At 37.0% G+C, this 15,771-nt stretch overlaps 1 protein-coding gene across 20 annotated transcripts in view; it reads left to right on the top strand.

The window, feature by feature from the left end:
* The window catches only part of dlg1b (discs large MAGUK scaffold protein 1b), a 124,459-nt gene that overhangs the window by 40,682 nt on the left and 68,006 nt on the right, over positions 1 to 15,771 (top strand). For 18 of the 20 annotated variants that reach the window (XM_051125150.1, XM_051125147.1, XM_051125146.1 and 15 more), the window contains one exon: positions 11,757 to 11,924. In XM_051125150.1, coding sequence (XP_050981107.1) covers positions 11,757 to 11,924 — 168 coding nt within the window. Of the gene's footprint in view, positions 1 to 1,204; positions 2,007 to 11,756; positions 11,925 to 15,771 lie in introns of those variants that run through there. The other 2 variants (XM_051125189.1, XM_051125280.1) reach the window with 2 other exon arrangements.

Raw genomic sequence — 15,771 nt, 5'->3', positions numbered from 1 at the left:
CTAAATCAAGCTGCGATTTGGAATAGGCCATTAATAATGGAGGAAAACGTCACAGTTCTTCAAGTCCCTTTTTTTTTCCTTAGACTCGTGACTCTATGGGCCTTGAGTAATGAAAATTACCCAGAAATTCAGTGTAGCCACAGAAATAGCATTCTAAAATAAGACTAATTACATCCGTAACTTTGTGCTGTTCAGAGTGCAGCGTGTCATATGCGTCTTCATGACGCAGCATACAAGCATTTGGATGATTGGTAACCCTGAATGGAGTTTGCCAGCGTTAGTTGTGTTGCACGCCGAGTGACGCATACATATAACGAGAACGGCAGGATCTGAGTCACACTTGGATGGTGAGGCACACTGACAGCTGAAGTAACATAAAATGGGGGTAATTGACGCTAGTAGTACTACTGTCTTGGAGCCCTTTGACATTTGCACAATTTGTAGATGTGCATGAGAGAAGAAACTCAAAGATCTTAAGGAAATCAAAACAATTGTACAACAAAATGTGCTGCTGCTTATTACAATGATATTTTGCCTTGATTTTATTCTAGGATTGCTGCAATGACAGGATATAGCACATGTAGGCACACGTTGTGTACGAACAGGATCCCATTAGGGTTAAGGATTAGATTAGTGTGTATAGCAGCATTTTGCTACATCCCTCTTAGCTTGACTGCTGATTTAAAATTTTCCTGAAGCAAAGTCATGGGAGAGATCTTTGTCATTGCAGACCATCCCCCATGCTACTGCCCCTTATTGTCCAGTGACCCAAATAGTTCAGTGTGAATGTTCCATGGACATCTTAATCAAACCTTATACAGTGAAACAGTAGACTTCAGTAAAGCCTAAGTAGCTTTCTGTCTGGCCCTGTCACGGACTGCTTTCTCCATCGTATGGATTCCGTCAAGAAATGGCACCATTCTCAGAAGGTCACAGTCAGACTGTCCAGTCAGCTGCCAATGACATTCTGCCGTCTTATTGGCCAGTCTCTGAGCTCCCCCTCCCCCTGCACTTTTTCTCTCCTCCATGTAAACGTGCAGGAAGCCACTCCATTAATGCTCCTCCTCCTCCATGCAAGGCAGTGCTCCCTGAGGATGTTCATTTGCTGTTCCTCTCACTGGTAACTGCTTTAGCTTTTTTTCTTCCCCTCAATCTATCGGGTGACGTAGAGCTCCCACGCTGAGGATGAGACAGAGAGAGACTCAACCCAACTCCTGTCTGACGGAGCCCATGTGACAAACACCACGCGCTGCAACAGCTTTACCGTCCCCTCCCTTCCTCCCCTCACATCTCTCCTCCTCTTCCCTCGTTCTCCTCACAACTCACTGCGTTGTGCTCACTGTGCTGTTCTTCACCTCTCTTTTGGGAACGAGACGGTTGTCTGGTTTTTTGTGTGATGGAGAAGATTTAGCTAAAAGAGCCAAAAGCTTGCACTTTCTTTCATGCAGCATGGCTCCTGCGAGGCCTCCGTGTAAACATCTCCTCAGTGACTGACAGCTGTGAGGTCACTGGTCAGGAAGGAGAACGACGGAGCGTGGAAGACCGGTAGGAAGGTGGAGAGACAGATTCTCCATTGCAAACAAGTGAAGCAGAAGAAGAACGGCACTGAGAGACAGCGGAATACTGAAGCAGTGGTGACGGACAGGGGGGTGTGTGGAAAACTCGCTGGATGAAGGTAGAAGACTGGCTGTCCCTTCCCTGGCGTGATGGAGTGAGACGAGGAATGAGGGTGGATGGTGAGAGCGGGCAGCAGCAGCAGCAGTGGAGGGGCAGGAGGAGGAGGAGGTGCGGGGGGAGGTGGTGGAGCAGGAGGTGGCCGGAGAGGCAGGAGCAAGTATCGCTCGCGGAGGCGAGTCTCCGGCTCTTCGCTGGCTGAGCGGCTCAGCTGCCATAGTGGCGAGAAAATGTCACCCAGCATTAAGAAGTTGGACTGTTTCTCGCCCATGCTGTGCCACTGCAAAGTGGCCTGCACTAACAGCACCATCTCGCTCATGTTTGGATGCAAGGTGGGTGGTGGAGCTCTCTGCTCAGTTTCTCTGGTTTGCTTTGTGTCAGAGCTAGAGGACAGACTGTGAGAATCTGTCCAGCATGTGCATCCAGGTGTTGCTGCCATTTTTTTTTTCTTCTGTACAGCTGCCAGAAAAATCTGAGGAGTGCAGAGTCTCTAAGGCACATGCAATCAACTTGATGAGATAAGAGGAGTCTTAGAGATCCTACATACACCAAAGTAGGGATGTTCTCACAGAGTGCTGTCTTCAAACATGTCCATATTTCCAACATGTAGATGGGTAAAAGTGTTGAAATTAAAGTAGGGGAAGTGGGAACAGGGCATGAACCAGGTCGCACCTGGGCCCCTGTGATCCAACAGCTATTATATGTGTACCTTTTTGTCATCCCTAGTTTATATCACCATGAGCTCATAAAGGCGTCATGGGTAATAATTATAAAATAATTGTCAAATTTTGTTTACACTAGTTTTAGATAATGCTCCATGTCACAACTCAAAATGTATCAACATTCCCAAGGTATTTTATGTTAACAACCAGCATGTTTGACTACTTGACTGCTAGTATAAGCGCTGCCGGTAAATATGTCAGTGGTGTCTTTTCTCTATTCACAGCTCTTTCTCTTTTAATCAGTCATTGGCTTATCTCTGCTCTGACTGTAGTTAACAATCTGCTCACCAGTAATCACTCTCTATACACTGATGGAGATTGCACACATTTCATTGTATTAGCTCATGGTAAAGCCTGTGTGTGCTTAATGAGAGCGTGTCACAGTAATGTGTTAGCTCTGGCATTACCAGACGAGAACCTCCTGATCATACAGTTACAGAATCTCATGTATGGAACTTGTTTATTTTTATACTGAGATGCTCATTACAGCATGACTGTGAAATTGGTTGAACTATTCTTTTTGATTGTGGTGAATTGATTTTGATCAGAGTCTCAGTATTCAGTCTGTGTTCACAATTTTTTGTATAATTGAGCATATGGAGGCAAAATTAATTTGAACGATTATGTAGTTACTCAGTAAATTGTTAGAAGTCATTGGAATAGACAGCGTATTCCCTGCAACCTTTGGCCTCTGGCATGATTACTGCCTGTATGGGTGCCGTGTGGCATCAATGCCACCATGGTATTAACTTCTCAAATCCTTGATGCAAAGCCTATAGGATTACATGTCATCTGCTCTGTTCAGGATTCAATTGGAATTCATTGTCAATTGTTAAAAAGTTTAAAAACATTTATTTTTCTTTTTTATTGAAAACTTGAAGTACAACAAGATCATTGTAAACTTTAGCCATTATTGAAAGTTCTACATTTTAATATAAAAAAGAAAATAAAAAACAGTGTTAACACTGATTTATGAGATAGGTGTAATGAATAAACCAATATGATTAGCTTCTATACATGATTAGAAGATCTTCAGACTTTTTGGATGAAGGAACATTTTACATTTTTGTATGGAGGATTCAAGTACTTGTAAATATTATATTGGTTTAAACATGGAAAAGTTGTTTATAGGTCATCTTTAAGCAATGAATGTTTAAAATGACTTAAGGCATTTCTCTGATTAAACTGGAGGGGAAACAGCAGCGTGACAGTGATGTATGAGGGAGTCTATGCTGGCTGTTGGACCGCTGCTCGCGTAAATACTAATTTCTTAGTCAATCGTCCATTGTTCCAGAACATGCTGGCTGAAAGCACAAGCATCTATTTTTAGTTTCTTTAGAAAATATTGGGAGGTTATGATGGTTTTGGTAGGTTTATTGTCTCTATCGCTGTGTTTCTGCCGTGATCCATCGACTTAATAATGGCATGTCCATATATATATATTTAAATTAGTCAGCGACACAACACCTCACACACAGTTAACCCAGAGAAACACATATACTTGTCGCTATCTGTATTTTCTGTAGAGTTTCTCGTGTCTACTGCTTACAAATTCTCATTGCGATCTAAGGCCTTAGATAGATAAAGGCTGGCACATTCGGCAGATCTCAGACTGGACTAGAATGATCGAAACTAGCCATTTCTCTGTACTTAATGTCATTTTCTTGATGACGGGTAGAGCTGCATATGAAAACATAGTGGCTGAGCAGAGGAGCTTATGTTGCTGTCTGGACTGTCAGATTGACAGCACAGTTTTAGCATCTGATCACACAGATGGGATGATTGCCCAAATACCATGTCATGTCTCCCCAGATTTTGTTGTTAGAACCATTTCTGATGGTTCTCCATTAGCACTGGAGCTGACAACTTGTGAGGATTTAGTTACAGGTAATGTAAAGCATCGCTTTACAACATTGCCATATGGTCACCATGTAACACTGGCAGAGCAGCACTTATCTTGCCGGTTAATGCATTTAGACTGATGTAGATCTGAAGTGCATTATGTAATTGTTACAAGAAATTATCCATTCAAAAAGGTATATTTAGTTGCAGCTCCTGGTTATGTGTGTTTATAATGCTATTTATTTTTTTATCAGTAAAATATGAAAATGCTCTCACAGATATGAACATTTTACATAATGCGGACTAAAATGGATCAAAATTGCCCCCTTATTGTTCTAGTATTGGCACTGGGTGCTAACCCTGTATTATTAAGAAGAAAAGAAAAGTCTGTCTACTAGATTTTTTTTTTAATGTTAATCCTTTAAGGATGAGCTTATGTTCTTGTGAGTAGGATGTTGCCAGTATAATTTTGACAAGATCTCTAAAGCACATGTAAACTTGTTCTGACACTAACTGCTGACTTTCTTCAGAGATTGCAAACTGATAAGTGATGCAAGTCACTTGATCTGAAATCAAAGATCTTTAAGTTATTTGTCTATATATCTTTGTAAATTCTTTTGACAGATTTGTAAGAACCTTAAAGGAGTAGTTCACTTCCAGAACAAAAATTTACAAATAATGTAAAGATGTTCATGACTTTCTTTCTTCAGAAATTTTGTTTTTTGAGGGAAAACATGTCAGGATTTCTTTCCATATAATGGACTCTAAACAATCCCAGCCAAGGAAGAAGGGTCTTATCTAGTGAAACGATGGGTTATTTCCTAAAAAAAAACCTCAAACACTTGTCTTCAGTTAGGGTTTGTCGAAAAAATTCCCAACTCATTTTCTCTTCAAAATCATCCTACATCTCTGCAGTACCGATCCAGTGTTTACTAAGTAAACATGCAAAGAACGTCAAATGCCCTTTACAAAAAAGGTAAAACGGCGATGTGGAATAATTTTGAAGTTGGAGGAGAAAATGAGATGGGAGTTTTTCGACATACCCTAACTGTAATTTTTTTGAAAATAACTAATCGATGGACTAGATAAGACCCTTCTTCCACGACTGGGATCGCTTAGAGCAGTGGTTCCCAACCACGTTCCAGGAGGCCCCCAACACTGCACATTTTGTATCTGTCCTTTGTCCCCTGGTTTAGAGCCCTTTGAAGCTGCATTTTGCAAATTCAAACTCAGGGGCACCATAGAAGTCCATTATATGGAGAGAAATCCTGAAATGTTTTCCTCAAAAAACTTCTTAACGACTGAAGAAAGACAGACATGAACATCTTGGATGACAAGGGGGTGAGTACATTATATGTGAATCTTTGTTTTGGAAGTGGACTTCTCATTTAAGAACAATTCTTACAAACTAATTGGTCAGCAAATCAAACATTGCAGTTTGCAGTTTTTGTAGCATGCTGAAAAAAAATGAAAATATAATCATCTGAAATGTACAAGATTAATGAATATACAGTATTTTGTGGGATACAAATTTACCTAACATCCTCAAAGAAATCCAGTCTTATCCAAAAAATATTTTCCATTTGTTTTGTTTTAAACTTGCTTTCCTGAATAATGTAGTTTTTTTTTTTTTTTTTTAATTTAATTCTGTTCTAATTAGAAGTGTTTGATAGCATCACAATTTGTGCCACGTTAATGAACGATACAGTACTTTTTTGATGTTTCATCATATGAAATTTAGACCTGAGGGTAAAGCATTTCATCTCACTGACAAATTGCCATATAAAGCAGGTTATTTCAGTGTGTGTTCTTATTTGAAGCTGTGAATATTGGCACAATATGCAGAGGTGGAAACTAGAGTCAAAAACTCAGTCAGTTTGCATCCCAGTCTGCAGAGGTGAAGTATCCGGTGTATCCCAGGAAAGTTTCAGATCGAATAGTGAGCTGCTTACCTCAGCCACAGAGGACCATGACTCAATAGTGAGTGGTCGTGGTTGCCAGGAGATCCTCCTCCTCATGCTATCATCAGGGAAGACTGTGAGCTCTCCTCTTCTATCATGTGCTTTCGCCCACAAGCTCTACACATTGAACACCTACAAATCAATCTTAATGATAGCAATTCTTTATGCCGGTCTTGCTGATATTTCCATTTATGGATGTTGGAGGAGAATTACATAACATGGCGATATTGTTAGGGAAAGACTTGTGGCCAGATGCACAAAGAGGAAGCTACGTCTTTGGACACCTCTGTGACTTCTTAATGTCGACAAGGCTTAGTCACAGTGTATTGTGTAATTGGATTACTTACTGTCAGTTCAACCAGTGTTTCACGAGTTCGCCTGCCTATCCAGTCTTGATGGTGATGGAAGACAAACTTGGCTTGCTGTCCACAGACTTCACAGAGTCCACAGAGCTCAGACTTCAACTGGGACACCATACTTGGCCACACGTCCTTTCCTTTCCTTTCCTTTCCTTTCCTTTCCTTTCCTTTCCTTTCCTTTCCTTTCCTTTCCTCTCCTCTCCTCTCCTCTCCTCTCCTCTCCTCTCCTCTCCTTTAATATGAAACTGTTACGACAGAAAAAAGTTAAATAAAACCCTTTTAGTCATTGTGTTTGAAAAGCTTGTAATTTATGTTGGTGCATGGCACTGGTATTATCTCTTCTACTCGACAGTGCTGTTGATAATGTTGAGGTCATCTAACCATTTGAGATGTTTGATCTCCTCTGTAGCGCTTTAAAATTTAGCATTCTGTGTAGAATTAAATTGGGTCAGATACGTTTTGTAGACTGTACTGACTCGTCCATATAATTTGCAAAACCAGACATTCAAGCATATTACACTGTCTTAAATCTTCTAAATAGTGCACTATGTGCCATTCACTGTATAGAAAATAGTAAATGTATGAACAAGTGATTGATATCAGACGTAGCGTCAACATTTTTTGTAGTGTTGGACCCGGGGGCTTTAAAATATCAAAAAAATTAAATGGAACCCGTAGTGCCCTCTTGTGGTCCCATGGGGGTCCCTGAACTCTGGTTTGAAAACATGTTGTTATACATGTCTATTTCTGAAATACTCTTTCAGGCCTATGTTCATCTCAGTTATATAATATATATTTCATTTTCTGACATAATGTCTTTATTTGGGTTTGAGCCTTTGACCATGAGGGAGGAAGTAATGTATGTGCACATTTTGCACAGATAAGTGATAGCAGAGTATATTTGACTTTTTGACTGTTTCAGTAATTATGTTTAGGAATATGATGACAGCTGTCTGATGGACAGATGATTTTTAATAAGCAAATGCTATGATTATGTGGAGTGAGATTTAAGATGGTTATCTAGGTCAACCTCAAAGCCCATTATTAAATTTTTTAAAAAATGTTGTGGATGATATATAAATTTTCTCTTTACTTACTTAATGGGAAGAAAGTGTTTTCTTAATGGGAAGAAAACACCCTTTCAGTGTCAATTCCTAATTGCTCTTTTTTTTTTTTTTTTTTTTTTTTTTTTTTTGTCTGGCTACTGATTATACATCATGCAAATGCATAAATCTAAGTTGGTAAACCAGTGCAATGAGCCTTGTGTCAGCTTTAAATAAGGCTGGCTGAATCAGTAGCTTACCTAAAGCGAGAAGTATTCAGCATCTGATAAACCTGTTGCCATAGCAACTGTGGCCATCCTCCGCCTGTGTGGAAACCGCTCATCAGCTACCTTTCTGTGTCAGCATGTACCACTGTTTATTTTAGAGGAAGGGAAACCCATCGTCATGTGAAAGCACTGCTGTAGTGCAAGGGAATGGGTTGATGGTTTTCTGTGTTTTTAGAATTAAAATATAGTGGATAAATGTAGTTAGGTACAACATATATGATACTGTAAAAAGTATATTGTGTAATGTTTACCTAAAAATAAAAAAGAGGAAGTATAAATTATTTACTCCCTTATTTTACTTTGTTTTTCCCTAAACGGTTCTTTCCAGACGCAGTGAATGATGCATAATATTAAATCAGGTTTTTGGAACACCTTTGATGAATGATGCCGCTTTTTCCCATGCCCCAAAAAAAAAAAAAAAATCATACAGCACCTTTCAGGTTCTAAAAAGACTTAAACAAACTGTATATTGACTTAATATTGGGTCCTGGGTTTTCTAAGTTTTCTGAATACAAGCCCTTATTACCCTTAAATCTCTCCTTAAAGGTGAAGTCCACTTCCAGAACAAAAATTTACAGATAATGTACTCACCCTCTTGTCATCCAAGATGTTCATGTCTTTCTTTCTTCAGCTGTAAAGAAATTATGTTTTTTTGAGGGAAACATTCAGGATTTTTCTCCATATAATGGACTGATATGGTGCTTCCGATTCTGAACTTCCAAAATGCAGTTTAAATGTGGGTTCAAATGATCCCAAATGCGGTTGTAAACGATCCCAGCCGAGGAAGAAGGGTCTTATCTAGCGAAACGATGGGTTATTTTTATAAAAAATAAAATAAAATTTAAATACTTTTTCTCAAATCTCAAACGCTTGGCTTTCTCTCCTTGAACTCTGTGTATTATGGTTCAAGACAGTTAGGGTATGATGGAAGTACTGCAATCGTACTTTCTCTCTCAACTTCAAAAATCATTTCAAAATCATCCTACATCGCTGCAGAAGTACCGACCCAGTCTTTGCAAAGAGAACTTGCAAAGATGATCGAACACCCTTAACAAAAAAAGGTAAAACAGCGATATAAGATGATTTATGAGATGAGAACATGAGATGGGAATTTTTCGACATACCATAACTGTCATGAACTGGAAAAAAACAGTTCAGGCAGAGCGAGACAAGACGAGTGTTTGACATTAAAAAATATATAAATTGTATTATTTTTATGAAAATAACCATTTGTTTCACTAGATAAAACCCTTCTTCCTCGGCTGGGAATGTTTACAACCGCATTTGGGATTGTTTGAAGCCGCATTTAAACCCATTGAAGCCGCTTATTTTGGAAGTTCAAAATCGGGTACCATACCAGTTCATTATATGGAGAAAAATCCTGAAATGTTTCCCTCAAAAACGTAATTTCTTTACGGCTAAAGAAAGAAAGACATGAACATCTTGGATGACAAGGGGAGAGTCAATTTTTGTTCTGGAAGTGGACTTCTCCTTTAACTGCAGCTCTCAAATCTCATTTGTGTTTTTAGTATGTTCGATTTAAGTCTCATCCAGGTTTGCAGATAAGGCCATACGTATTTGTATATGCTGAACATGAGCTTGCTGACATTTCCTTTACTGTCCTGTAACCAAATGCTTCACTGCAGGGTAGAACGAGGCTAAAGGCGCCCCTGGGTAAAAGGCATCTTTGAATTTTTTATTTATTTATTTTTTTTCTTTAAACCATTGTATGGCAGGAAAACATGGCGTAGGACTTTGCAAAACATCCGCTTTTCAACATACATGTGCAAAATTGTCTGATCTTTGACGCGATCGCGAGCAGCTGAGCAAAGTCGATTCTGTGCTTGCTTGATCTAATATTTGATGTTTTTAAAAATGTTGTAGATTTAAGTGGCAAATGAAAATCGTATATTTTCTCAAATAAGCGGTATGCTTTGGAGAAATCTCAAGATATTAAAATTATTCAATATCTTGAGACAAAGTTCTTCTTAATGATTTTAGTTTTGTTTTAGATAATTAAAGCAGCAGGTTTTAAATAATGAAAAATATTTGGGGTAAAAAGCACCCCTGTTGTTGGGGCTAAATCACCCCTACTGTTGGGGCTAAAAGACGCCATAAGTAACATGATAATTAATAGAAGGCTGACTTTTCAAGTTGTTGACATGACATTGTTAGATTCAGATATCATATATTATGTTGGGTGTCCATCTTCCATGTTTCCATGTCCAATCACCATGTTTAGAATGAAATCATCATATTTAAAAACATGCCATTAATCATATCATATAATATAATTTGTTGTTACTGCTGTAAATGTAAGTTAAATTATAATGGGATATCCTTTAATAGAGAATCTTTTTTCAGAATCTTTACATTTTAAAATGATTTTGTTTCTTTATTTAAAAAAAAAAAGTTTTATATTAACAGTTCAATTAAAGTATACTTATTGAACAATCAAAATAAGCAGAAAATAGTACAAACTTTGCTAAAGTGTTTTGAACAAGTATTAACTTGTATTAAAAAAAAAAAATGTTATTTTAAAGTATTTGTATTAATTAATACTGTGTGCCTTTTACCCCATGTGTGGGGTAAAAGGCCCCCCTTGCCACCCCATACGTTTATGAGATTTTTAAACAAAATAAACGACTTGTATGATTTATTTTCACACAAAATCTGTTGCTCCATAAATGTTCAATACAAATGTATTTTGCTGCAGTCATGCACTTTGGGCACAGTGCAAAACCCATTTTTTTTCTTAAGCGGTGCCTTTAGCCCTGTTGTACCCTATCTGCCATCCCTAAAACCTAATTCCTTTTCCATCCTTTTGCGGTTACTATACTGAACTAAAACTTAAACCTCCAGTCTTTGTTAACTTCTTCCAAATTTCTTGTTTATATGCATGTCTCAGACATCTGAGCTCTGTTCCAAAACCTAGTGAGATGTCCTGCTGCCTACTCTGTAGAGTTCTAAGGCAGAATCCTAACTATCTTGGAACCACATGGGTGACTCTGTGTTAGTGGAAACTTCTCACACAAATATCAGAGCAAAATATTAGTGATTCTGATATAACATACCAGTTTAGAAATGTGGTAAAATACGATGTTTTGTTTGTTGTATTTCAAAATTTCAGAGAATTTTATTCAGTGAATTAACATTATCCAGTGAGCTGTTCTTCAATCTTTATATTAAACAGCTTATAAACCTACTAAAACTGTAGTTTAAAATGAAGCTGATACAACTCCTGTCCTTTATTTATTTTCTCAATTTAAAAACATTATATATCCTACGTTTGTTTTGCTTAGTGTTGCAGCTGATGCATTTTATTAAAAAAAACATATATATATATATATATATATATAAATAAATAAAATGTTTTTATTGTTGTAGTATGAAGATTAAGGAGGAAAAATCAAAGTGAAGTATGGCCTTAATTCACTCAATCATTTATTTACTTTATAACAATAAATAAATATTGGTTCTGCATATTGGTTATCGGGCACATAAACACGCAAATAATCTGTATCGGTATCGGTTATAAAAAAAAAATCAATATCGGTTGATCACTAGCCATAGTGCAATTTGTTATTGCCTATTTGTTATTTGTTAAGGCCAAAATGGTCTTTGGAGGCTTATAATTAAAAAATGTACCTTTTGGAACTTTCACATTCGACGTGTGGCTTACAGTTCTGCCACTGGGTTTTGGAATTTAGGTTTTTGAGACTGCAGTACAAACCAAGCACAAACCATCAGTAAAAACTACAAACCAAGCAGTTGTCAAAGGGAAATGAAGATCTCAAAAGGTCTCAAATCTCCTTACAATATAGTATTCATTTTATCTTATCTGACTGGCCTCTGTTGTTCTCTGCAGAAGTACAGACACCATGATGAAGACACAGGATCTCCACAGGAGCAGAGCTCGCCCCAGCTCACTGATGAGGCTCCTGGGCCAGAGCTGGTCCAAGTGGCTGAGAAGAACCTCTCCCAGATTGAAAACGTCCATGGCTATGTGGCACATGCACATATCTCCCCAATGAAGGTAGGCCATGGTCTTGGAATCTAAACTTCTTGATCAGTTGTTTTAACCTGTTTTAACATTTGCTGTGTTGTCAATCACCTCGTTGTCCAAATTCTACTGTGCAGTTTGTTTATAACTGTGTTTCAGCTCACTCTTTACATACACAACACACAAACACACCCTTTAGGTTTTAGAATGGTTTTCCCTCCTTGAATTGTTTCATAAAAACAGCCAGACAACCATAAGAATTGCTTTGGATGGTCAGCTTGTTTTGTTATTTTACAGTAATCAGTAATTTTCTCCAAAGCATACCATTAGGTCAGTATGAAAAAATGTTGGGCCAGTACAATGATAGGCTCTTAATCCACCAATGCACTTGGTTCAATGGAAAATTCATTATTAGCGTGCAGAGTGCTTTATAACGCAGAGGGGTTTGCAGGGTCCACATGTTGATTCATAATCTGTTGTATTGCTGATTTGACATTGATCAATATGAAAGACTATCATAGGGGAAAAAAAAAAAAAAGGACATGACATGTGGCTAAGTATGGTGACCCATACTTGGAATTAGAGGAGACAAAGACATGTATTTCTCCCTCACTTCTTTCAAAGACGTAAGGTTATACATTAAAATAGAGTTATACATTAAAAATGGGACATGTGTTTAATACTTTTAGATGAGTGGCTTTGAAATGGATACTTTTCGTTTAGCATTTCTGACATCATTTACTCACCCTGATATCATCCCAAACCTGTATGAATGACTTAAACTTAATTTTTAGACTGAAATGAGTAAATAATATACATACATACTTAATCCTCTTTGTCCCAAGTGAGTCATAAGGCCACAGTAAATAATATAGGTGGTGAAAATTTTTTTTTTTTTTTTACATTAGTGTTGCATGATATACCGGTACTGAGTGCATTGCGATACGGTACGATTCTGCATTTTATTAGTACCGGTACTTTAAGAATGCATTTTGATAAAGCCATATTTCCTGAGTAAAACACTGTTTATTTAGGGCCCTATGATTACTGCGAAGCAGAAAACGTGAACTGTATCACAGGATCCAGTCATAAAAACGAAATTTACTGTATAATGCAGAATATCACAGAATTTGCCTACGAAATCTGTATGAATGAATGGTGCAGATGCGCGGTTTCATTTACTACACACATGCTGAAGTGTGTGTGACACAACAATGTTATTAATACAATATTTAATGAATATTTACCATTATTTTTTTTTTATCAGAAGTTACTTACAGGAAAATGTAGAAAGAAAAGACAAGAAAAACAGTATTTCGTAAAAAAATTATAAGTAATGTAATTAATCAATTCTTTATAAAATCGAATAAATTTTTATAAATTAATTAGACATTAGCTTTTGATTTATTAAAATTTAACGGTTTTCAAAGATAAAATAACAAAAATGACTGTGTCATGATATAAATTGTTATTGTGACTTAACTAACTTGCCAAAAGTTGCAAAGATCTCTACATACCTGTGCAATGGGACTGGCATGTGATTTTTATTATTTCATTATTTTTTTAATGAAATGCTTTTTTTAATAAATAAAATAATCACCTCCATTTGGATCATCTATTATCCAATCGCTTTACCTGCCATTATGTGTTTTTGTCGTAGTATCGGTTCAGTAGTAGTATTGATTTTTTTTTTTAGTCAAGTATTGTATCGTATCGTATCAAAGTCAAAATTTTGGTATCATGGCAACACTGATTTACATTTGAACCGGGATTCCATCTTCTACCAATTCACATTGATTCACAAATTTCAAAAATTGATTTTCTTATGTTTTATCTAATGTTTTAAATTTATTTACATTTTCTGTACTTAAAGTTATTGACTCAGAGTGATTAAGAAACGTACAGGTTGAAACACAATCTCTGTGTGCTAAGTGGAAGGCAGCAGGGTGACTATGTCAAGAGAAGGTGAATATGCTGTGAAGCGGAAAGTAGTATGTCTGTGTGAACATTTACAATGCTTGTCCAGCTGCTGTTGTGCTCCAGTGCTCTTCTGCCATTAGATTTATGACCCATAGCTCCCTCTCAGTCCCGATCAGAGCCTAAGCCAAAGCTTGCACATAACAAACCACAGATGAGAAAATCTGCCACTTCTAATAACCTTCACTGCTCACACTTAAACTGGAACCTTTTCATTCCTTCAGCCCTTCCACAACCTGCCATCCATCTCAGACACACCCTAACAATACAGACAGTTATGGCCCAGGTCTATCTGGAAGTCACCTCTGCATCTCCTTAGAGGCCCTCTAAACAGCACCCGCCTCCTCCATATAAGGCCCCACCGTATATGTGGAGATATTTCTGGTATTTCTGCTGTAATCATGACAGCTGCTAGTTTTCAAACCTTTTATTTATATATTCAGTTTATAAAAGTGGTTAATTAACTTAAATTAACCATGGCTGACTACTGTATGTGATTCAAGAAGTTCTGTTTTCCAGAATGCTAAGTTCTTCATTAAAAATTAAGTGGAAATAATAGGAGAATATGAGAAAATGAAAAAAAAATAGAATAGTATTTAGTTAGATTATTTAAACATATTAATAATAATTTATTTATTTGCATGCATTTACGTTATCATGCAACCCCCTTGGAAGTTTGCCCATTGGTTGAGAACCACTGCTTCTACACTTGTCAGTAGTATTAATACTGTAACCGCTGTGAACATTGTGGTGGATATGTCTAATCAATAGGGCTTAGTCAAAATTTTTCGACAACGTCGACTATTTAAAAATTGTTCACAAATATTTTTGTTGTCAAATAGTTATTAAATCTCATATGACCCAATGTAAGGGCCTGCAGTAAACTTTATGCAGTATGCTGCTTTGAAGCAAGCAGCTTTACATTATTAAACATGAAAAAGTGTCAGTGTCGCTTTCAGTTACGATTACAAATTGATGTTCTGCTATAAAGTAGTTCTATATCTATATGAATATATATATATATATATAACTCAATATTTTAACGGATTGCGAAAGCTGAATAATTGATCAAACTGATTTCCTACTGATTAATCTGTGAAATAATTCTCCATTTCCCTTTTTGTAACTTAATAATGCACAACAGTGATAAAAATATATCTTCTTAAACTATATTAAGGTACAGTAATGGTATAAAAATGGTATAAAAATGTTCAAAACCATATGAAATACAAAGAGTACATTTCTAAGCACTGCCACTAGTTTTGATCATTTTTCTTTTGTTCCTCTATTGTTGAGACCTTTAAATATTGTTGCCCCTGTAATTTATCATGTAACAATTTGATAAGGACACTTTGTGAGGGAAAAATTTTGGGAATTAGTTAATCTGTGGTGGATTCTATTGCCACCTTGTGTTACGTAATAGTCATTGCAATTGCACATGCTGCTTCTAGTGGTCATAATGTAGTTCATGCATTAAAGGAATGGTTCACACCAAAAAATGAAGTTGTTCCAAACTTGTATGTATTTATTTTTCTTCTGCTGAACAAAAAATAAGATATTTTGAAGAGTGTGGGTAACCAATCCCCATTGACTTTCACAGTATTTTTTCCATACTAGGGACGTCAATGGGGACCAGCAACTGTTCGGTTACCCACATTCTTCAAATGATCTTTTTCGTCAGCAGAAGAGAGGTTTAGAACAACTTTGGGGTACATGACAAATATTTTTTTTGAGATATTTATGAGTGATATTGGCATGGTCCATTTAGGTTAAAGACTGACATTCTGTCCCAAGAGTCTTTTCATAAATGAATGTGTTTTGCATTGAGTTTTATAGTGTACATTTGTGTTCACGGTCCTAGTTGCCATTTGGGATCAGTGTTTCCATCCTGGTGATTTTATAT

Source organism: Labeo rohita, chromosome 2, assembly GCF_022985175.1.
Source record: "Labeo rohita strain BAU-BD-2019 chromosome 2, IGBB_LRoh.1.0, whole genome shotgun sequence".
Lineage (NCBI taxonomy): Eukaryota > Metazoa > Chordata > Actinopteri > Cypriniformes > Cyprinidae > Labeo > Labeo rohita.
The sequence above is the reverse complement of the archived record's forward strand: the minus strand, read 5'-3'. Positions and strand labels throughout refer to the sequence as shown.